The sequence below is a fragment of the Ursus arctos genome, unplaced genomic scaffold (assembly GCF_023065955.2).
Source record: "Ursus arctos isolate Adak ecotype North America unplaced genomic scaffold, UrsArc2.0 scaffold_6, whole genome shotgun sequence".
NCBI classification, from domain to species: domain Eukaryota; kingdom Metazoa; phylum Chordata; class Mammalia; order Carnivora; family Ursidae; genus Ursus; species Ursus arctos.
The window spans coordinates 27,183,549-27,207,584 of NW_026623078.1; the positions used below are offsets into that span (position 1 = coordinate 27,183,549).

The 24,036-nt window shown below is 47.2% G+C and overlaps 1 protein-coding gene across 1 annotated transcript; it reads right to left on the minus strand.

Annotated features, from left to right (window-relative positions):
• Positions 1 to 4,755: 4,755 nt before the first annotated feature.
• On the minus strand, positions 4,756 to 18,171 carry PRDM14 (PR/SET domain 14). The gene is made up of 7 exons (XM_026495355.3): positions 17,472 to 18,171; positions 16,867 to 16,920; positions 16,623 to 16,780; positions 15,374 to 15,644; positions 10,732 to 10,934; positions 7,943 to 8,044; positions 4,756 to 4,983 (listed from the first exon to the last, which is right to left on the minus strand). Exons 1-7 carry the CDS (start codon positions 18,169 to 18,171, stop codon positions 4,756 to 4,758), a joined length of 1,716 nt encoding a protein of 571 aa, XP_026351140.2.
• Between the last annotated feature and the right edge of the window lie 5,865 nt (positions 18,172 to 24,036).

Consider the following 24,036-nt stretch of genomic DNA (forward strand, 5'->3'; position numbering starts at 1 on the left):
GTACTCACAGTCTTGCAACAGTCAGAGGTTGAGAAAACCTTTGCAAAGGAAAAATCCTGCAGTTGTCAAAAACAAGCTCCAAGTGATGTGGGTGGACTGCGTTTGCCCTCCCAGTTGTCCTGCTGAGTCTAACTGGTTAAAAATGAGGAAAGATCACATATTTGGTTCTAAAATCTTACCTGTTCTTTTTATTGGCATTTAAAAAATACTGGGTGGAGATATATGTAAAATAGGACATCCCGGGGGAACAAGTACAAAAGCACGCAGCATTTTAAAAGAGTTTGTAAAAATCAAGAACGGAATTTCAATCCCTTTGATATACTTTCTTTTTTTTTTTTTTTTAAGATTTTATTTATTTATTTTGACAGAGAGAGGCAGCGAGAGAGGGAACACAAGCAGGGGGAGTGGGAGAGGAATAAGCAGGCTCACAGTGGAGGAGCCTGATGTGGGGCTTGATCCCATAACGCCGGGATCACGCCCTGAGCCGAAGGCAGACGCTTAACGACTGAGCCACCCAGGCGCCCCTGATATATTTTCTTGATAGCGAATTGCTTTCAACAAAGTACTATGCTAGAAATAAATCCAAATGAAATTTTGTGAGTGTATAGAATTTACACATGAAAACATACACAATTTATCCCACTTTTTAATACATGAGATTACAAAAATCGTGAGATAGATAACTTTTTTTTTTTTAAGATTTTATTTATTTATTTGACAGAGAGACAGCCAAGGAGAGAGAGAACACAAGCAGGGGGAGTGGGAGAGGAAGAAGCAGGCTCCCAGCGGAGAAGCCCGATGCGGGGCCCGATCCCAGGACCCCAGATCACGCCCTGAGCCGAAGGCAGACGCCCAACGACTGAGCCACCCAGGCGCCCCTTGAGATAGATAACTTAAGATGAAAAAGTGACAGTGAAAGCATACTTTATCCTGAGAACTTATGCAAAAATAAAACCACAATCTTCTCCCTGAAACTTCTCTACCTTAGCTGCAAATAGAGCTAAATACCTCATTTCAAAATACTGTATTTTTTAGAGTTACTTTAAGTCAACAAAGCAATGAAGTAAAAACTCTTTGCAACAAAAAGGGACAGCTTTATGTACTTTATATCTCTGGTATAACCTCGTACAGTAATAAAGAAAACTATTGTTTTCTATGAGATTCCCATACTCTACGAAGAGACTATCCATGAGGTAGTTTATCTCTATTTTATATTAACATTATTCTTCCTTAGAAGTTTTGGTTATTCGGACATATGTCAGTCAACAAAAAAAGCGCTATGATACGATGTTCTAGTTAAAATGTTTACGTGTAGAAATCTGTTCTTCTGAACTTTGGATAGCATTCAAGAAATCACAGTTTGGTGTAATTACTGCCCCTAAGAAGTCGTAAATAACTCTCAAAGTACTTAAAAATCACCATGAATGAAATACGCTATGACCCATGATGTCAAAATTAGGCTCACCGACAAAAGGTGGTCTAGGACAGCACTTGTGGTCTTATCTCGATCACATCATGAGTGGCAGCTCCTCCAAGCCCCACCCTGCCCCGCACTGCTTGGGTACAAAGGGAGCCAGGACTTTATGGCTCCAAGGCTGAGGCTAGTGCAGGCCTCACAGAGGTCCCGAGCATCTGTCTGCTTTGATAGCTTTGTTCATTGCAACTGGCAACTTCCCCCAGCCCTAGAAGGATGCCCTGAGGGCCCATTAAGAGCTCCATCAATATCAGGGAGACCACTTTACTTGGAGCCTAGTTATTTTTCCCAGGGTTCAGATGTCCCCTTTTACACATTTTTTAAAGAAAACTCGAATGAATGAATGGATGATATTTTGCATCAGACTTAGACTCAGATTGGGAAAAGAAATATAACCAGAGGAACTAACTCATGAGAAGGCTTCTTAAATTCCATTGATCAGGTCAGAGATGCAGAAAGAGCTCTATATTTCCAACAGTAAAATGACAAAACTGTTCTGTTGGTATCCATTAGTCCCCAGAAGATCACTGCGGTGCCTGCAATCTGCATTCTAATGATTCCTCCGAACCAACAGCTTTTGTGATTTTGCCAAGTCACCCAGCTACTCAGTTTTACCCATTGCTATGCTGCAGGAAGAGAAATCAAATTCAGCTACAGTTATCAAACGTTAATACGGATTGCTGGGCCTCTGCCCCCAGAATCTCTGATTCAGGAGGTCCTGGGTAGGGCTAGAGAATTCCCCAGCTGATATGGACACTACTGGCTCAGGAAGCACAGTTTCCGAGAACCACTGAAAGGATAGGTTATCAACAATAAGAGCTGCGTAATTCTGTCTCCCTTTTGCCTGGCTGACAAGAGAAAGGAAATCGCTTAATATTAAGTGTCATCCAGAATGAAAGTCATCTCATTTAATCCTCATCACACCCTACAACAAAATTATGACAATATGGATGAGAATGTTAAACCTCAGAAATGAAATGACTTGCCCGGCATTATGCAAATGAGGAAATGGCAGACAAAACAAATTTGCCTAACTCCCAAATCTGTATTGTATGTGCTGTGTTCCAGCAACATGCAGCTGGTGTAATTTCATCAGCCCAGAGCTTTAATTTCATCCTACTTTTATGTAATGGTTAGTCTTCTAAGTTGACTGCCTTAGTCTTTTAAAAATTATTATTATAAGCGGACTCAAATTATCTTTAAAAATAGATAAGATACATATTTAAGGGGCATCTGGTTGGCTCAGTTGGTAGAACATGTGATTCTTGATCTCAGGCTGGTGAGTTCAAGCCCCATGTTGGGTGTAAAGCTTACTTAAAAAAAAAAAAAGATGAGATACACATTTTAAATAAACACAAGAGAGTTTAAGGTAATTACTACAGAAGGATGCTGTGAACTGACTGCATTTTCCAAACCAAAAATGAGATATGGAACCTGATCAGGATGGTCCAAACTTTGTGGAAACAGGTCAGATTAAGCCTGCGTGGCCCATATGAAGTATTATTTGGCATGCAGGCATTTTGGAGTGACTGTTAGGAAAGGGCAAAAACCCATTATTACCTTCCTTTGCTACTACGGTAGTTCAAAGAACAAAGTACTTAATTTAAATTATTCAACTAGTGAAAAAATTGGCATCACACGAGTTCCTGATGTCTTGCTTTACTGTTTGATTGTAAAATGAACTAGCAGTCGAAGAAAGGCTGCCTAATTACAGGATGAGCCCCGATCTTTTCAAAAGACCATTGTTCTGACTTAATTAACATGAACTAAAACAGTCCTAAAACAACAGGGCACATTCCCATTAGGATAAATTACTCAGCCCTGGTCAACGCAGCGGAGGATTCCCCAGAGGAAAATCTGTCACTGCCTTTCCACCTGCACTACAGCTCTTTCTCAAAGGACTCTGCTGCAGCTGGGAGCCTCCCTCTGGATGGGGCATCTGTTCCATATTGAATTTGCTCTACTTTGAAAGCCATGGACCATGGATAAAGGGTGAAGAAAAATCCTAAGCAGTCAATAGCACCATGGCTAGGGATGTGACGTCATAGCTTGGTAGCTCCGGTCGCCTATGGAACACTTTTATTCTGGTCTCCAATGTCCATGTGAGTATTAAAAAGTGTGTTGTTATTTGCTTTGAGATAGGGATAACTGATAGAAAAAGGCTATGTCCTTAGCAGGATTCATAGTTGAGCATACTGGTTCGTTCCTTAGGAAGCTGGGCGGTGGAGTGGGCAGACCTGGCTTTGTCCCTTGGAGGCGAAGCCTGCATCACTTCCTTAGTCTCAATTTCCTTCTCTGTAGATGGTGAACCCAGTGGTACCCCATCACAGGGTTCACACTCACTTACAAATATTGGCTGATAGTACCCACATGGAATGAGTTTCTGTCTTGCATATTAGCAAAGATATTCCCCAAGGCTTATATCAGCCTTGTGATAACTGACATGGCACATTTGTCTTTTCGGTGGGCTTCCTTTTTTGACATTCTACATACTAGGATGAACCGGCTAATGAGACCTGAAAAGAGCCCACTTGTCTCTCCATCAGGAATGAAATCGGGTTTAAAACTACAGCAATACGAAAACACATTTTTTTTTAGTTGATTGCCATTTTTAAGCCTTTCTTTGGTAATAATTTTTCTTCCCCAATTACTAAGCTCACAGATGATAAGGTGAATAAGTCACTTCTGTGTCCTCTGAGTAATTCTGGGAGGTGCTACAAAATTAACAGGCATTTGTCATGTGATCAGGGAAGAGTGGGAACTAGGGGTTGAAAACGAATCCAAAAACAGATGGGAGATTAATCTATGTCTGAACACTTAGTTACAATACTAATGAAGCTCAGGGTTGAATGAATTTTTAAAGAATTTATTTTATGAAGAACAGACCAGGTAACGGCCACAGCCATATCACAACTGGGGACCCAAGGCGAATAGTAGAGAAAAGGTCTTTTTTGTCATAAAATCAAACTCTGCTCCCAGTCCCCGAAACAAAATACAGTCCCTCTCTCAGGGTTTGTGTTGAGTTTCCAGACCCAGAAGCTCAGTATTAATAGCCAGATCTCACTATTTCTAGGTAAATTCACCAAAACTCTATTCTTGTGAAAAACATTTGTGTGAAAGCTGACAAAATGAAGCTGATAAATTCAGTTTATTGGCCGGTTCCATTTTTCTGTGTCTCATCTCAGTGTAACTCTCGTCTGTTCATCCGACACACCCCGAAGCCAGAAAAACGAAGACGGAATCCGAGCCTTCGGCTTTCCATCGTCCGCACACTCGGAGGGCTAGTAGCCTTCATGAAGCTTCACGTGCGAGTAGAACGCTTCTTTATCTGGGAAGGCTTTCCCACAGACGCTGCAAGCGCAGCCCTCGTCCTCCTTGTGCGAGCGGCGGACGTGGCTGTCGTGCGCAGCGTGGGACGCAAAAGATTTCCCGCAGTACTTGCACTTGAAGGGCTTCTCCCCGGAGTGCTGCCTGATGTGCGTGCGGAGGATGCTGGAGGCAGTGAACCTCTGCAGAGAACGAACAGCAGAAGGCAAGGTCGACTTCCTTCTCCTGGACAGCCAACCAGGCAAAGGGGCTAATTTCACCGTAACTGACCCTTATTTGTCCAATGGATGAATCTGGGCTTTAGGGCTAGAGAGCGCGCTTGGTCAACGGTAGCAGCCTCCATGAAAAAGGGCATGACCGACGGGAGGCCCGGGGAACCTCCACTTAAACAATTCCAATGCCGGTGGACCTGGGACCCCAGCCCGAGGGGACGTGCATTACGGGAGTGGCTACTATTGGCCAAGGTCTCTGCATAAATCAGTATCTTTTTAAAAATTTTTTTATTTTTAGGTAAATCTTTCCACCCCCTCCATGTGGCTCGAACTTACAACTCCACAATCAAGAGTTGCATGCTCCACGGACTGAGCCAGCCAGGCCCTCTGGTTTCTTTTTCTTTTTTTTAACTTAAACGTTCTGAGCTGGTTAAGCATCTGACCCTGATTTTGGTTCAGGTCATGATCTCAGGATGGTGGGATCAGCCCCATGGCAGGCTCCGCACTGGGCACGGAGCCTGCTTGGGATTCTTTCTCTCCCTCTTCAATCCACCCCCTCCACCTGGCTCCTTAAAAGACAAACAAAACTTGCAGCTGTCTTAGAGAGTCTGTGTACCCTTTCCCCCCGTGCTCACCTTACACCAAAGGCACAGTATCAGAACCAGGATGCTGATGTTGACAGTGAACACAGAACAATTTCGGCAGAACGATGCCTCATGCTGCCCTTTTTAGAGCCATACTGATGCCCTCCACTCCCCCTTTTTTCTTAAGCCATGGCCATCACTAACCTGTTCTCCATTTCTGTGATTTTATCACTTCAAGAATATTGCGTACATGGACTCATACAGTATGTAAGCTTTCGCGGTTGGCTCTTCTCACTCAGCGTAATTCTCTGGAGACGCACGGAGGCTGGCGTGTGTACCACAGTCCGTGCCTTTCTAACTGCTGACTAGTCCTCCCTGCCGAGAAGCTGCCCGGTCTGTTCAATCACCTACCTGCTGCAGGACTCGGGGTTGTTTCCGGTCTGGGTTCTCACGAATAAGGCTGCGACAAGCATCTGTGTACAGGTTAAGCCTTCATTTCTGAGACAATGGCCCAGGAGGACAGTTGCTGGGTTGTACGGCAGTGAACAAGTTTAGTTTTTAGTGAAACTGCCAGACTTTTCCAGAATGCCTGTAATACTAGTACTTGGCTTTTACATCTTCTCTCGGCCACTTCTGTTCTTTCCCTTATTTATAACCTTTCTCCTCATTGATTTCCGTTCTATGCTCTGACCTTTGTCACCTTCAGGTAGTATATGAGAGATCTAATGACTCTGTTCTGGGGTCCGCTGACAGTGAAACTGGTGGCTTTGGATTTGGGGGGCTACGAGAGAAGCCTCGCACACTGAGGGCTCCGGAGTGGGGTCACTACCTAGTAAGGTGCACAAGCTATAGTTGTTTGGCACACGGTCAGTCTTCCTCAGCGTAAGTAACTGGAGCCTACACCGGGACGCCAATAACTCATTTATGTCCTAAGTGGATTTAGTTCCCCTTCAGAGCATTTCTCAACCGCAGCTGAGCTGGAAGGCCAACGTGGGGATCAGAGCAAGAACTCCAGAAACAGGATGTGTTGTGGGGCTATTGTGACCTGCTCTGGAAATCCTGCCACACAGGCTTTACCCCTCAGGACAGTCTGCCTTTTCTCACAGAGGCACGGTCACCTCCTTCAGTTTGTGCGGCCCCACCTGGTCTACTTCTGTCTCAGCCTCAGTTTCTCTGTTGATTATTTCCATTCTATTGACACACAATTTCTTTGGCAGTATTTGTTTCCCTAAGCCTGGTACACTCAATGTTTTACACTTCTGTGCGAGGTTTAGATGTCCCCCTAACACAGCCTACATTTCTTTTATGGCTTTATTTATTTTATTTTTTAAATATTTTATTTATTTGAGAGAGAGAGAGTGAGAGAGAGAGAAGCAGGCTCCCTGCTGAGCAGGGAGGCCAATGCAGGGCTCCATCCCAGGATCAGGACCTGAGCCAAAGGCAGGCGCCTAACTGACTGAGCCACCCAGGAACTCCCTTTTATGGCTTTATTATAAAAAATTTATGGAACTTGATGACAGATCAGTCTATTCCAGTGCTATCCAACAGGACTTTCTGCAAGGACAGAAATGTTCTGTGTCCATGCTATCAGGTTGGTGGTCACCAGCCACACGGGGTTACTGAGACCTTGAAGTGTGGACAGTGCAACCAAATTATGGAATTTTCCATTTCATCTCATTTTTATTAAATTAAATAGCCACATATGGTTAATGGCTAACTAAGCATTGGACAGTATAGATGCTATCATCAAAATAGGACATGAGGTGTTTTGGTATAATTTCTAAAGCATGGTCAAACTATAGTTTCTATTCCAGCAACCCGTAACCACATATCTGTCTCTTCATTTTTATCATTCAATATTCGGCATAATTTACATTAGAGTCCACTTTAGCAATGTCGCTCTAGAAAGCTGAGTGTCTGTGCTCTTAAATACTATGTAATCATGTCTGCAATCAGCAGGTCTCCCTGTAAATTAGGGGTGTATTTCTTTCTCTCTCTCTCTTTTTAAAAATTTTTTAGTTTATTTATTTAAGTAATCTCTACATCCAATGTGGGGTTTGAACTTTCCGACTCCGAGATCAAGAGTCTCACGCTGTAACGACTGAGCCATCCCAGCACCCCCAGGGGTGTATTTCATTACACGTTTTAAATGCCAGCTTGGCAATAGGAAGCCGTATCTGACCATCTTAAGCAAACTGGGACATTTTTAGGGGTGGAGATGGGGATTGGACTGATAACGGTTTAGCCAAGAACTCCTTATAAGCCAGGCTTTATGCTTCCAGTTCTTATCCACGAACATCCCAACAGGGCTCAAGGCAGATCCCTTGGAAGGAGGTTCCATTTACCTTTGTACAATACACACACTGGTATGGTCTGTCTCCAGAGTGGACTCTCGTATGTTTGTTCAGGCTGGAAGACTGAGAGAAACATTTTCCACACGTAGAACACTAAGGTGTAAAAGAAACATACAGTTAAAATCACGTCTTCATTTTACCATTATGTTTATCTGGGACTAAGAAGTGAAATACTGTATTTATCCAGTGTACGTCTGTAGGCAGAGGTTACAGACTCAAGCTGAGGGGCCTAATTACGGTAGTAGAAAGACAACCCAGGGCTTCACTGACGATTCTGGAAGCATGGGTCTGGTCAGATGTTTGAGTTAATACTGCAGAAAGAACAGATCAAATATAAAGTCTAAATACATGATTTGGAAAGTAAGATTAGGGGACTCTCTGAGAATGAGGATGAAAAATATTAGAAGCTAAGCACAGGGAGGTAGGTTCAACCTAATATCTGGCCAAAAGCAGTTCCAGGAGAGAAATATCTAGAAAATAGATAATAACCAAAGAAAGAACAAGAAAATTCCTGTCAATTTAGGACTTGTGCCTTCAAATGGGAAAGAGTACTTGTACTTCACTGATTACAAAGCAGGAAAAAAAGAAAAAGACATCCAACCTGACATGTTCTGTTAAAATTTCAGAATTCCAAAGATAAAGAACAATTTCCACAAAGAAGAAAACCAGTTTCTTGTAAGCAGACAAGAAACAAATTGCCATCAAATGATGAGAGAAAATAGATGCCTTGAAGGTTTTTGAAAATTATTATTATTTTTTTAAATTTTTATTTATTTATTTGACAGAGAGAGACAGCCAGCGGGAGAGGGAACACAAGCAGGGGGAGTGGGAGAGGAAGAAGCAGGCTCCCAGCGGAGGAGCCTGATGTGGGGCCTGATCCCAGAACACCGGGATCACGCCCTGAGCCGAAGGCAGACGCTTAACGACTGAGCCACCCAGGCACCCCTAGTTTGAACATTTGAATCACGTTACTAAGGTACAAATTACAGCAAGATACCGTTTTCATTTATCAAAATGGCACCACGAAAGGACAGCAGTATTGCGGGAGGCCCCATGGTGCCTACCCCACTGCAATCCCCGCTTCTCTGGAAAGCAGTTTGGTGCCTCAGTTCGTGCCTTCCAATTATACACACCCTTGGGCCCAGTTTTTCTACCTCTAGGAATCTTTCCCAAAGCAATCATCAAGCATGGGTAACAGAGATAATGATTTCTATATAATACTGTGCGCCGCAGACACACTGGGGGAAGTTCACACAGCAGGGGATTGGTTAAATAAACAACAGCACACCCATCTCACACCCTGACGCAGTCATTACTAAAATTACACCTTCAGGGTCTTAACGTGGGTCATGGCATATCAGGTGACTTGTTTTGTTTTCTCCAAATTATATTTACCAAGCATACATTCTTTTCTCATGTTAAAAAAATAAGAATTGGAAATAAAAAAACCTAAATGTTTATGATGTGAAACTATGAAAAGTGCTCTTGGTTCGTTCTTAATCATACTCCCCAAACGACAGCAATCTGATGCGTTACTGCCAGTTTTCCCATTTGTGTGTGAACATTCTCCATAGCATACATAATAAACCACTTCAAATGGCACCATTATATACATATGCTGCAACTGGCTTAATAAGCAAAACGTAATTTATACAACCAGTTCTGTGTTCACGGACACGCAGTATCTAACTTTCTAGTATCAGAATACTGGAGTGTAACTTCTTCCTTTTTCCCAGTCAATGGGTAAGAAGTAATTTCACTGTCTCAATACTTCAAATGTTCATAGAATTCTGGTAAGTATGTGCTTTTCTGTGGGAAGTGGGATTTGGAGGGGTCCGGGTTGGCATGGGTATCTTTGTAGATCTGGACCGACAAGGGGTTGTTGACAACTAACCGTATTAAATGTCTTTTGATTGAGCAAAAAGGAGTTCTTAGATTATTGTAAAAATACTCAAACTTTACAGGAGTAAATAATATAGTGACTGATTAGGATTCTTCTGGGAGCTTTGCTTTGCACAGGAAGGGTAGATGAGGGCAATTTTATGAAGATTAACTCTCAGTTTCCAAATGAACAAAACTGGGACTCTGGAGTCAGTCAAGTGGTAGCCTCATCAGCTAGTCCTGACAGGGCCGGGAGTCAAACCCACGTCTGTCTGCACCCAAGTCCCATCCTTTCTTCTCGATAAGCCCAATGGTCGCTTGTACTTTGTTGCACCAAGCCTGGCAGAGCGACGGGCTCTCTGAAATGGCAGAAAGTGGCTCCCTATTGCCATTGTTGCTTTTCTTCCTGACAACATCCTCGGTGTGCCACAGAGGCCTTCCCTTCCCTGGGCCATGCCCATGCGCCATCTTTGTCTACAACTGTCAATACGCCTACACAGATCATGAAACAAGGTGCAGTTACCTCGAAGCGCACGCCAGGCTCCTTCCTGCCTGCAATGTCTCAACCCTCTTCCCCGTCCCCAACCAACCCTGCCTCGGGTATAAATCAGACACCTCACTGTCCTCCTCGGCCCGGCTCAAGGTCACCTCCTTTGCGAGGCCTCTCTCACGACCCACGTGTCCAGGTAGAAGCGGACACCCTTTCTCCGTGGCCCTCTCTTCCTGAGCATCCGTCCTAGCACTCCGTGACCGCGCTGGCTCACGTCTGCCCTTCCACGGCACCACGTCCCAGCAACCCATACCCCAGAGACCCTCGATGTGTATTCGGGGGTTTGAGGAAGGGGCACGAAAGCCATGTGAGTCACGGGCCAGCCATCACTCACCGCCCTACTTCTCACCTTGTGAGGCCGGTGTTTCTCATGAACGTGAAGGACATGGATGCGGAGCCGGTCCCGCTTCTCAAAGGATCGTTTGCAGAGACTGCAGGGAAACTTCCTGTCACCCTTGTCCACACAAGGGGTATACTTGAGATGCTTGTCTCTGTAATACTTGTAGGTGAATACTTTCCCGCATCTTTCACATCTGTAGCCTTCTGCAGACTCTGTCAAACACAGGGGGTAAGTGCCAGTCGCTCCGTCAGCTCCCGCCCCTCATTCTTACTTCCTCCAAGAGGATTCTTTTTTTTTTTAAGATTCTATTTATTTATTTAACAGAGAGAATGAGAGGGAGAGGTGGGCTCTCCGCTGAGCAGGGAGCCCAATGCGGGGCTGGATCCCAGGACGCTGGGATCATGACCTGAGCTGAAGGCAGATGCTTAACCGACAGAGCCACCCGGGTGCCCCCTCCAAGAAGATTTTTAAAAACCTTTTATTACAGAAAATTTTAAACATATACTAAAATCAAAATAATGGAATAATAAACCCTCATATGCTCAACACCAAGCTTTCACGATGACCAGCTCATAGCTAATTTTGTTTCCGTTTCTATCACTTGCCTCCATGACTATTTCAATACTAATTATCATTTGGTTCATAAATACCTCAAACTGTAATCTTTTAAAGATAATACTTTTTAAAAAAGTAGTAACCATATTGCCATTGTCATACCTAAATAATTAACTCTTATCCCTTAAAGAAATACATGTGTATCCACATACGTTTAATTATTTCTCCTATCAGTTCAATTTCGGATTCAAAGTCTTCTTGTTGTCTATGGTTTGCTGTCTGTTCGATCTCTTAATTTGTAGGTTCTTCCTTTTTGTTCCCTGAAATGTATTTGTTGAAGCCCTGCCTCCAGCCCTATTGAAGAGCAGTTCAACCCTACAGTTCTTTTTTAAAAAGATTTATTTACTTGAGAGGAGAGAGAGAGCGAGAGCGAGCGAGAGAGAGACAGCAGGAGCATGAGCAGGGGGAAGAGGGAGGAGCGGACTCCCCTGCTGAGCAGGGAGCCCAGTGAAGCTGGTTCAATCCCAGGACCCTGAGATCACCATCTGAGCAGATGCTTACAAGGAAGACACTTAACCCACTTAACTGACTGAGCCGCCCAGGTGTCCCCCAACCCTACAGTTCTTGAACACACTCTTGACATATTAGGAGGTTAGGTTAACATACCAAACATATCTACTATGTCCTTTTCCCATCAGTGTAAGCTCTAAGTTCAAAGCAGTTCACCTCGGTCGATGATGAACACTGGACGATGATGGACACCAACAGCTTGCTTCTTAGTCTTCACAAGGGCTGTTCCATTTGGTCCCATTTACAAAGTCTTAGGCACCTGTTTAGCTTGCGGTTTGCTTCTCTGAACTTTTGGAAAAAGATTCCAGAGCTCCATACCAAAATGTATGGAGTAAGGATGACGATTATCTTGCCTCCCCTTGTATTCATAGGGTTATCATGATGATTAATTTAATCCTATCACTTATTGAGCTCTTACCAATATCAGTGATACTATCTCTGAGTGATAGACTTAAGACCCAGAAAGGTAAATCTGTTTTTATCAATGGAGAAGGGAGGGGGAGAGAGGTTAGGGAGGGTTCAGACGACTCTAGTAAGGGAGGTCCCAGGTCCAGGGGTGTCTATTGTTGGGGGAGGAGAGAGGACATGGGCCACCTACAAAAGCATCCCTGCTGAGGACACTCTGAATTCCAGGGGATCAAGTGGCTTTGACTGTGAATGCATCACTGAGACCTCATTGTCTGGCCCCAGGGAGGGAGAGAAGAGCCAGCATAGGTATATTCAAGAGTCTGTAGATGGAAATCTTTTTAGCATCAGGACTGCAGGGAAGCTATCCACCAGGGGCTTTGTTAGTTGACAACTACATCCCAGGCACGTTTAACAGGTGGCTAAGGAAATAAACCATTCATTAAGTAAATAACCAGGAAGGCAACCGCCAACCCCAGGACCATCCATTGCCTGGGATGTCTATCACTTTCATTGAGGTGCTAATACTCTCAGAATTCCCTTGCTGGGATGGTTTTAGCTCAGAGCTAGAATTGTCATTGGTCAGAAATACCTGGGCTTCCTGCTCCTGGAGTGGGAAGAGAGGGTCTACAAGATAGGGATCAGTGGTCTCTACAAACCGAAGCACTAAAAGCACACCAAAATTCAGAATGATGGTTCAATCTGAGTTTGCAGAAGAACTGCTTAGGCAAAAAAGCGACATGCCACCCTTACTAATTAGGCTACGACTGCCTACATTACTCTTTGGAAATTTAACTTAACCTAATGATTTTATCCTGTTCCCTTTCCTTCTTTCTCCTCCTCCCGCCCCAACCCCCAACTTCAGTCAATTACTCTTTTTAGCCAAGGGGTTTCCCAATATTGACAATGAGGCTTCCTGCCCCATCACACACCGTTCAGAGTCGTCTTCACATTCCACACCTCCATCCCCCAAAACACACACTCCGCAGGCTTGCATACTCAAATAACCCGCCCACATAGAGTCCAGACTCTTCCCTCCCACTCAAGACCTGAAAAACGGAAGTTCCCTCCAATCTTCACCAAAACCCTTTGAGGAAAACAGTTCTTTTGAGGACAGAGGAATTTTCACTTTTCTTTCCCTTTTAATCCTATCCAAAACCACTCACAGTAGAAAACAAATGAATTCATCCATAGTTCTTTCCAACAAATTGTTTACCATTTTCCTTCCAACACACTGTCCCAAATACTTATTATTCAACCCTATTTACTATCATAAGCCCTCATCCCTGTTCCTCGTTACCAGATGGCGATTTCTGTTTTCTGCATATTATTCTATATGTTAATATAGCATCATTTACATAAGAATTATTCTATTCTTAGCATTTAGGTTGTTTGTGATTTTTCACTAATATGGATGATGCCGTAGTAGACAAAAGCTTTCCTTTCTGGACTATTTTCTGAAGACAAATTTCCAGAAGAGTACTACTGAGAAATCAAAAGTTATGATCATTGCAACAGCTCAATACATAGTGTTAAACACTTTTTCAAAAAGATGATTGTATTCTGTGAGTTATCAAGCTTATGTTTTTCTCAAATCTAGTCTTCACTTTTATTTCAAAAATAATCAGAACATTTTGGAAGTGGCAGAAAAGATTTACTTGGTTTGGTGCTAAGTAAGAGACAACTGTGAGGTCCACGGACTTTAGAGAGTCCCACATTCTCACCGCCACCCTTGGCTTTACCCCCACACCTTCCACACGTTGGCATAGCAGGAAGACAGTTTACCAAAACAATTTCGACAGGTCCCTCATTATTTGGACTCTTGAACAAGGGGCTGTTCATCATTCACTTCCTAATCCCTGTGAGCATGTCTTCCTTCCTTTGGCTTCTCTATTCCCCAAACCTGGATTGCCTTCCCTCTCCCAGTCCAACACATCTCACCCCTGGGACCCAGGAGAAGGGGACATTGAGGTGTTTGGTTATTTCCTGCCCTGACGGGCCGGCTTGCAAGGGAGATAGGCATGCATACAATCACCGTAGTGTGTGATGAAAGCAATTCACTTTTCTTTTTTAACTTGTTACTTATTACATTTATTATAACATAATAAGGTGGTCTTCCGTCCTATTACCCACATTAGTAATTTGCATTTATCTCCTACCACCGACTAGATCAGGGATTCCCAAGCTGTCCTGTATGTAAAAATCAGTCAGAGGGCGTTTTAAAAATGCAAATTCCAGAAGCTCACTCCCAGGGAGTGGCTTGCTGGTCCTCTAGCTTCTTGCTGCTCCTCTAGCTTCTTGCTGCTCACATGTGGTCCAGGGGCCAACAGCAGAAGCCTCCCTTGGAAGCTTGATAGAAATGCAGAATCTCAGGTCCCAGCCCTGAATGAGAATCTGCATCTTTCCAAGATCCCCAGATATGCACATCCACACTACAATCTGAGAGTGAGAGCAGAGCTCAGCGCTTCTCAAAGGTGATTAAGAGCCCCAGTAAGAAAGACATTTTATATCAGAGACAGCACACACACACGTCCATTTGAAACAAAAACTTCACCAAAACAATGTTTACTCTTAACTTGAGATTCGCATCGACATTTTCTATTCTACTTTATTCTAATTCCTTTTTTTTCCTTTAAAGATGGTCTAAACCACTAAATTGATCTCCCACCACATTAAGGTACTGCAACCCCCATTTGAAAAGCCCTGCTCTAGAGCTTTGATGGGGTCATCGGCTGTGTCAGTCTGAGCAGAGATGAATCAGAAACTGGCTCACCTAGACAAGAGGTTGCATCCGTTTATTTTGCTTCTATTTTTTTTCTCTAGGAGGGGAAGGGGGAAAAGAAAAGGTATTCCTGTGAATAGAAGCAGCTTCAGAAGCTTTGGAAAGATAAGGGCATCTTCCTCCAGCTGGGTAGTGCCCCCTGGTTAGAGACACCCTCAGTTTAGTCTCCCGGGCATTAGCCTCTGGGGGGGGGGGGGAGGGCATTAGCCTCTGGGGGGGGGAGGAGGGAGGAGCTCCCCAGGTCAGCGGGCGATGCTGCAGGAGTGGGGTTCCTGTTCAGAAAAGAGCCAAGTCCTCCCACTCTTTAGTCTCACTGGGAAAGCAAAGGTGTGCACTCACCTTCAGAGGGCCCCGGCGCCTGCTTTCCCTGTTCTGTGACCTGAAGGCTCACAGGAATGTCCAAAAACTTTTCATAGCAGTCTCCATACCACACGAGGAGCTCTTGGTTCTGGCAGATCTCCTTGCAGCTCTCATAAAAGATCTGCCCTTGACACTGCACAGCAACGAGGTTCTGCTCCTTGGGGAACCGGGCACAGTTGACATAGGACATCCAGTTCCCTGCAGCTCCTTTCCCATCTATAAAGTGGCTCAAATGACCATCTTCAAAGATCTAAATAAAATAAAACAAAGTTTAAAATGCACTTTTTTTTGGCCTAACCTATAAAGTAAAATTACTTATTAAAAATTTAGTCCACATCTCATGCCTGAGTCCACTGAATATATTTATTATTATTTATTAATATTATTAAGCCCAAATAGATTTATTAGCTTAAGAATATCTCTATAGGTGCTGTGACATTTTTTAAAGATTTTTACTTTCATCACTTGCTTAATTCCCAAACTTCTATAGTGAGTATGTTAATTGCATAAGCAGAGAAAAGGGGAACAAGAGGAGGTTACATTTAATTCACAACTCAAAGACAATCAATGAGTTTTGTGCTTTATCCCCACCTACTTGTCATGCATATTAGTGGAGCCTTACTTTAATTCTTTCTCTGCTGTGGGCAATTCCACTGTCTCCAACGTTTTGTTATTATAAGCAACTTTGTGATTAACATCTTCCACATCCTCTGAATTTCAGATTACCTTCCTAAACTATATTCTTAGAAGCAGAAATGCAGGGTCAAGAGGAGGGATCTGATATATTCTGATAAACTGGAGTCCTACCAGCATGTTCCCAGCAGAATCAAGAATATCAGTTTTTCAAAATCCATAGCTAATTTCGCAGGCAAATGATATCATGAATTTTAAAATTTTTCTTCTCTTTGCAATATTCTCAGCACCACTGTATAACCTCTAAAGCATCTGGTGTTGTCTATACATATAGACAAATATTCATTCTTTACACGTATATTCCATTGCTACAGATGAAAACCGATTTAAGGCACCACAAAACACAAAGACTGCATGTAGAGGTGCCATCCTGGTGGAATGAGCATCTGCCTTTCCACCTCTTTATATTGCAAAACGGGCAGCACAGACAGCGGAGTGTGCCCAGGCTAGGATTCTCCCAGGAGGCCAGAGGCCAACATTGTTCCCCACCAGCATCATTTCCCACTTGGCCCACCCACCAGAAACATTCATTTACCTCCCACATCAGAGAATTGTCTCCATAGGTCTTGACTTCACTGGCGTTGACCACTTTACCTTGGAAGGGCCCAAACCTGACTCCTTTGGCAATGAGGCTACCGCAGAACACACCAAAATGTCGCACTTCACCGAACGTCGTCTGCTTGAGGCAGAGACCTAGGCGAAGCCAAGGCAGGAAAGCCAGTGAGGAAACGGACTGTATTTGTTCAGGGACAGAAATCCAGGCAAGAAGGCCTGCCTACCTTCTGGTAGTTGAAGGGAGTCTTTATCCAGAGTTCGACAAAGAGAATCGGATCCTAGAAAAAAGTGTTACAATTTTATTTTTCATAACGTGTTTCCCTCCCTACTTCTTGGAGGTAACCATAATCCTGAGTCTGAGGTTTCTCCTTTTTATTTTTCCTGCTCCTTTTACATATAAAATTTCTCATTGGAGACTCAGAACAACCCCTGCAAGGTAATGTAATTAACTGCATTTTGCAAATTTAAAGAACTTGAGAATCAGAGACAATGCTGACTTTGACTAAGGTCCAGATAGATGGCAAGGCTGGGACTCCAAGGAGGAGGTGCGTGAGGCTTTCAAGGAGGTATCTGATACATCCTGGTAGAATCTGATCCCAGCTGACAAGTCCCTCGTGTGAACCATGTCTCTCTTGACCCTCAGCTCCCACTACCTGCATGTAGACAGGTAGAGCCTCAGAAGCGAGCCTGGCCTACCCAGGCTCCATACTCTGATGGCAAGTGTACATATGTCCCCACTGGCCTTGGACACTTTGATGTCCCCCTTCCCCACTCCTGCTCCCCCCTCTATCCACCCAACCTGACTCCGCCGGGGTGTGACCACCTTTACCAGGGCTGTCTGTGGGGACCAGGAAGCCGGAAATTGCGTGGTGCAGAGGGGCTGAGGGCTCCACGCTGGGAATGACCCCGAACAGAACCAAGTGCAGGTCCTCCTGGGTGAAGTGGTAACGGTGAGTCGACTTCCCTTCTTGGTTGGGGATTTTGGAGCCCTCCTCAGACCGCTTGCTGGGGGAGCAAGGTAATAACTGGGGCGTCTTCAGCCCCTCAGGTAACAGGGAAGCGTTCACAGCGGACGGCGGAATTAAAATCTCAGGTCCACAACACTGGCCACTGTCGCTTCGGCCACCAACGTGGCCCAAGTCGTCACTGGTGGCGCCTGTATATTCGTGGCTGCTGTTGAAGCGTGGCACTTCTCTGGGGAGATGGGGAACTGGGTACCACGGGGGCAGCTTGCTGTACCAGGGCAGATCGTAGAGCGGCTCCCTCTGCAGGGCCAGGCTGGAGCTCAGCAAGGGAGGCGCGGGCCGGAAGGCGAAGGGGGGCAAAGCGTGGGATGCAGACACCGCGGCCTCCAGCTGCGGGAAAGGTTGGAAATCTTCCTCCGCAGCGGTTAGCATGTTCCCATAGTGGCCGTAGGGCGGGAAAGGCATGTAGTAGGCGTCCAGGTGCTGGGGGCTGCGCTGGAGCCTCTCCGGCGCGTAGCACATCTTGTCCTGGGGTCCGGCCTCACCTGGCGGCCGCAGAGCCATCCCCGGCAACAGCGCGCGGCGCGTCTGCGGGAAAGCAAGCGCAGCTGAGGGGCGCGGGGCGCCGCGGCCCTGCTCCCACCTGCCTACCCTCCACCGACCAAGCCAGCCCCGGGTCGAAGGGAATCGCGGAAAACCCCCAATTCGATTCCGCAAGCCCTACCCCACAAACAAAGCAACGCAAAACAGAACAAAACAAAACTGCAATGCAAACACAAAACCCCAAACGAAAACCTTCCGGGATCTTGTTCAACTCCAAGTTCCTGGTAAGTGTCGCTTTTGCCTTCCCTCTCCAAGCACACCTTGACCGAGCACAGCTGGTTTCCAACAACCCATTCTCTACATCCGGCCCCAAACCCGGCTCCTGCAAAATCCGTTTCAAGTTCCCTCTTCCGCCCTCTTCTCTATCCAACAAAACTCTTGCACAGGGTCGGTCGGAGCCCCGGGGCCCTCCCACCCAGGCGCTCCTGGGTACCCAGAAGTGAAGGAAGGGCCAAGGGCCCCCGGCCACTTCGCGCAGAAGGAGACGCGCTCCCCGAGCCCGGGGGCAGGTTGGGAAGGCCGCCGCTCCTCGAGCCGCGGGTTGGACTCCGCGGACCCAGGGGCCGGGGCTGCCGCGACGAGGAGGGCGCCACCTTCGGCTCCCCTCAGAGCTCCGCAGCCAGCGCCGGCTTCGCCACGTGGGCCGGGTCCCGCCACATTCCCCAAGTCCCTCCGGGAACTTTGGTCACCCCACCTGGGGGTTTAGGGAGTCTGGGGTCGCCTCTCGGGAGCAGACGAGGACGAGCCTCAGGCCAGGGGGGAGAGAAGCCTCGGCGGCCACCGCCCCCACCCGAAAGGATGGCGTTTTAATGGACACAGGTTCACCAAGGCCGAGGAATGGAGCGCCTTCAGGGCCGGCGGGTCTCGAGGGCAAGATCAATGAGCCCAATAAGGAAACCCAGCAGGGTCGTGACTCAGAAATTAAAGAACACGGGGTCAGGAGAAGAGGTCAGCCACGACGAAGGCATCTGCCTGTCTCCTCCTGAGCCCCCAAAGGCTCTCGACTCCTGGCCTCCCTGACCGCAAAGATACGGCACTTGGGGGTTGCAAGCCACTTAAGGAGTGAAAGCCCCAAGAGGGCCAAACGGCCACCCAGGACGAACTGCGCCAGCGCCTGCTTCCTGCGCTCCCCAACCTCCCCGGCGGACGACGGCCCCGGGCTCCAGCGGCGCCCCAGCCCGGCACCCACCTTCGAGAGCGCCGCCGGGCGGGCGCCTCCAGGACCCTGAAGGCGGCGCGGGCTCCGCACCAGTAGGCTTCGGGCGGGCCGAGAGGGTCGAGCGGGGGCTTAAGAGGGCGGCGGGCGGGCGGGGCCGCGGGGCATAGTGAGGGCGAGGGTGGGGAAGGGACGCGGCCCACGCAGGTCCCCAGCCCGTCTCCTCCCCGCCCACCGCAGCCATTGGCCGACGCTCCCCTAGACCTCCAGTCCCCAGGGGGTCGCGCATTTAACTCCTCAGGTCTCCAACCCCTCCCCGGGATCCTGCTGGGAGCACTCGCCCTCCGCTTTCTGCGGCTGGCGATTTGCCCCTCCAGGCTTGCGGGCTGGGGCGGGGGGCAGAAAGCGTGGGCAGGCGGCGCCAAGTGTCCCAGATACGCCCCCATGCGCACACACCGACCCCGAACCCACGGGGTAAGGCTGGGACTCGCGTCCCAGGGTTTCGCCCCTGCCTCTCGGCTTTGAATTTCCAAGAACGGAGCCTGGCCGAAGGCGGCGTCAAGCCCAAGGACCGGGTGGACGTTTGTCCCTGATACCTCGTGGGGAGGCTGGCACCGCCCTTGGGGCTGGTGGGGGCACCTCGACGCGGTGGGCTCGGCGTCCGGGACGCTTCCGAGATTTCCTGGGGGTCGTTTAGCCCTCTACGGGGCGTTTTCTCAAGTAGCTTTCGAAGTCGGAGCTCCTGCCCCCAGCGCTGCCACGGCTGCCCCGGGGAAGGCGCCACAGCTCGGACGCGCGAGACTCTGAAAAGCAAGGTCCAGACCCATACTCGGCGCTCAAAGCCCGCATTTTTATTCTCTGTGCCGGCCATTGAGGGAAAGAAAGGAGCACTTAGGCTCATTCACATTCACAGGGAAGCATCTAGGGTGGGGGAGAAACCCTTGTAATGTCGGGTGACCTTGGCCAGGTTCCTCGCCACCCCAGCCACTGCTTCTTTGCAAAGTGGGGCGTAAACCCTCACGCCAGGCCTGACCTTGGCTGGGTTACTAAAGGTGGAGGGCGGGAAAGGAGGAAACATCCTGCAGGCCAAGAGACGCCACCAAAGGTCCCAAAGCTGGCGGAGGAGAGAGACCCGTGCGACCGTAGCTTCCTCCACTACCGCCCCGACCCTCGCGAGCCGCCACAGCGGGGCGGGCGCCTTGGCCGCGGGCGCGGCGGTGCTGGAGCAGGGAGGGAAGGCGTGGGAGCCCGCGGCCCCGGAGCGCTCGGGGAATGCGTGCCCCGCCGCCTCCCGCTCCCACGTGCGGCGCCAGGTCCCCGCGCCCGGCCGCCGACGGCGGGCCCCGCAGCTCCCGTGCAGACCCGACTCCCAGTGGCAGGGAGGATCTGAGGTGCGAGAGCGTTATTTGCTCATCCCGGATGGGGTGACGAGGAGCTCAGGGTGTCCTTCTCTCCGGTTCTATAGCTCTACCCAGCGCTTAGGAGAACTTGGCTAATAGTCTGAAGAGTACTCGATGAATCTCTCTTTTCTCAAGGGCCAGCAGCTCTAGGAAGGATCTTGAATTTGGAAAAGCCGAGTTAAGCCCTGCTGCCGCCTTCTCCGGGAGGCGTGCCCAACCCCAGGACTCCACTGCCCACTTACATTACTCTGTCCTCTTCCTCTCGACCTCACCTGTAGGATTTAAAGACATGCGCCGACACTTGGGTGGTCTGTGGATGTCAGGTCCTTAGCAGCCATTTTTCAGTGCGGTCCCTCACTGGTTGTAGCTGTATTTTAACAAAAGCTGCATGAACCTTATCTTCAAGTCTTGTTATGGAAATAATCTAGAGTCTAAAATATTTTTAAAAATTAATTATAAGACTTGCTGGTTTAGAATAATCATAAAGTAAAAGTAGAAGTCCGTGACTGCCTCCTATCCCTACTCTCCCGAGGCAATACTGATGAGTGATTTGGTTTATTCCCTACCCCCATTCCTTTTTAAAAAGATACCATACTTTTAAATTGTGTTTATGTTTGTAGGATTTTTTTTTTAACAAAATGGGAATAGTCCCATTGTGTGCAGCTTTTTGTCACTATTAGTCATTGCTCCGATCAGCACATAAGGATTAACTGTATTCCTTATAATGGCTGTAGAGGACAGAAATTAATTTTGTGGGTGTCGCCTAGCTTTTCCGCCTCCTCTGGAAAGGTTTTTAAGTTGTTGCCGTTTTTCAACACTTCAGGCAACTTCTGGGAACGTTGTTATAGTAATACATATTTGTGCTACTGTGCCTGTAGAATAAATACTTTGGTGTGAAAATTGCTGGATTCACAGACATCAACATTGTACATTTTGGGAGGGACATCAAACCCTCCCTCACCAACGAGGGCAAGTGCCCTGCTGCTCCACACCCTCACCTAATATTGCATATTGCCAGCCCTTTAAAGCTATCTGTCTTTCATGTGAAAGTGGTGTCTTATTTTAATTTGCTTTTAATCATTTATCCAATAAACTTCCTGAATGCCGAGCTATTGATGTGCTGGGCACCAAGCCAGACACGGGGAATACAGTTGTGAGCAAAGTAGCCCAGGTCCCCATAACAGTCTTACGGGAAGATAAGTTTTGTGGGATTACTTGATGAATGTGCAGCTGTGAACTGTGATGGGCCCAAAGAAGAAAATATAAAGCAGCAATGAAGGGGAGGAGGAGCACGTTCTGACCTAGGCCAGGAGGACAGGAAGGTTCCCCTGCCCTATAAGATTGGACAGATCCGCAGCAGTTAACTAAGTGATGAGTGCAAGTGGTTATCCATGTTGAAAGAACGTTTGGGGCCAAGGCCCTGAGGCCTGGAGGGAGCCCAGCTGCGTGACAGACAGGGCTGAAGGGTGTTCGGGATGGAGGAGACAGCTGAGCAAGTCACAGAATCAGCAGAGGCCAGGTCTTGCAAGGGACACCTGTAAGTGTCCTTACTTCCTTACTTGCACGTCTTCATTGAAGGAGTGATAGGCAGTCTTTAAAAGAGGTGGAAAGCTACTGTAGCCATCAGTATACTTCATGCCTAAATAATTTCAGCATAAATATCGTTAACTGAAGTTCAATATTTGTTTGTGGTTCTTTGTTTTTTTTTTGTTGTTGTTGTTTTAAAGATTTTATTTATTTCAGAGAGAGTGAACAAGTGGGAGAGACAGGCTGAGGGAGAGGGAGAAGCACACTCCCCACCCCCCCAAGCAGAGAGCCCATCGCGGGGCTCGATCCTAGGACCCCAGGATCATGACCTGAGCCGAAGGCAGATGCTTAACTGACTGAGCCACCCAGGTACCCTGTGGTTCTTTGTTTTTAAAGTAAAATTCATATGTGACAAAATGCACATATCTTAAGTGTACCACGAGTTTCCACAGCTGCAGAAATCAGTGCATCCCTACTCCCTAGCAAAATACGGACTGCAGGGCGTCTGGGTGGCTCAGGTGGTTGAATGTCCAACTCTTGGTTTTGGCTCAGGTCATGATCTCCCTCCTGGTGGTGAGATCGAGCCCCACGTCTGGTTCCACCTCAGCCCCTCAGCCTAGTCTGCTTCAGATCCCCTCCTCCTCTGCTCCCCCAGGCCTCACACTCCCACATGCAAGCTCACTCACTCTCAAAAAAAAAAAAAAAAGGAATGCATCACCCCAGAGAGTCCTTCAAGCCCCTTCCCAGGTATTCCCTGTATGTAACTACCCCAGAGACAATTGTGCTGAGTTTTCTTTCCCCATGCATGAGTTTCGTCTGTTCTATAACATCATATAAATGGACTCATGCAGAATGTGCTGTCCAGTGTACTGTCGGAGCCTTCACTCTGACCGTGAAACATTTGGATGCACCTGGGAGAAGCATAAGCAGTGAAAACACATTCAGACTCCCCTGCAGGGTGTGATTATCTGAAGCCCATTGAGAAGAATTCAAACGGGCCTTGCGGTTTGGGCTCCTGTCCATGCCCTACCTCTGATGGTTTGCTTTTGCCTGGAGTGTATCAATGGCAGGCGAGAAGTCCTTAGCAACAGCCTCAGAGTTTAGAATGACGACCATTGCCTGAAGCGCCAGGGTGGCTCGGTTGGGTGTTCGACTCTTGATTCCACTTGGGTTGTGGTCTGGGGGTCCTGGGATCGAGCCCCATGTCAGGCTCCCCACTCCGCGGGGAGTCTGCTTATTTCCCTCTTTCTCTGCCCACCCCCCTACACACGCACTCTCCCTCTCTAAAATAAATAAATCTTAAAAAAAAAAAAAAAAAGAATGATGATCAGTGTGCCCTTGCAATGGTGGTGGTCCCCTCTGCAATCTGGGCAAGTTTCTCTGCAAGAGGCTCTGGTTTCCAGGAAGGCATCTGAGACCACGAGAATATCTTCATACGATTGACATCCAGATCTATCTCCTGCTTCTTTGATCCTGGGGCCTAATTTTAGCATTCTGTAATGGCTGCTTTGAATCCCTGCAAGTTAGTGGGTTTTTGGTTGGGTCCATGGCCCAATACTCTTGTTAGGGCCTCCTACTTGGGGTAAATGATTGGACAGGGCATTTCTCTTAGTATCTAGGGTGCCTGAGATCCACCTTATTTCTTTGGCAGTATTAAGGTATTATGAGGTTCCTTGGCCTTGTTAGGACTCTCCACTGAGATGAGACAGCCTCATTGTTTTCAAAGCACTCAGAAATCATAGG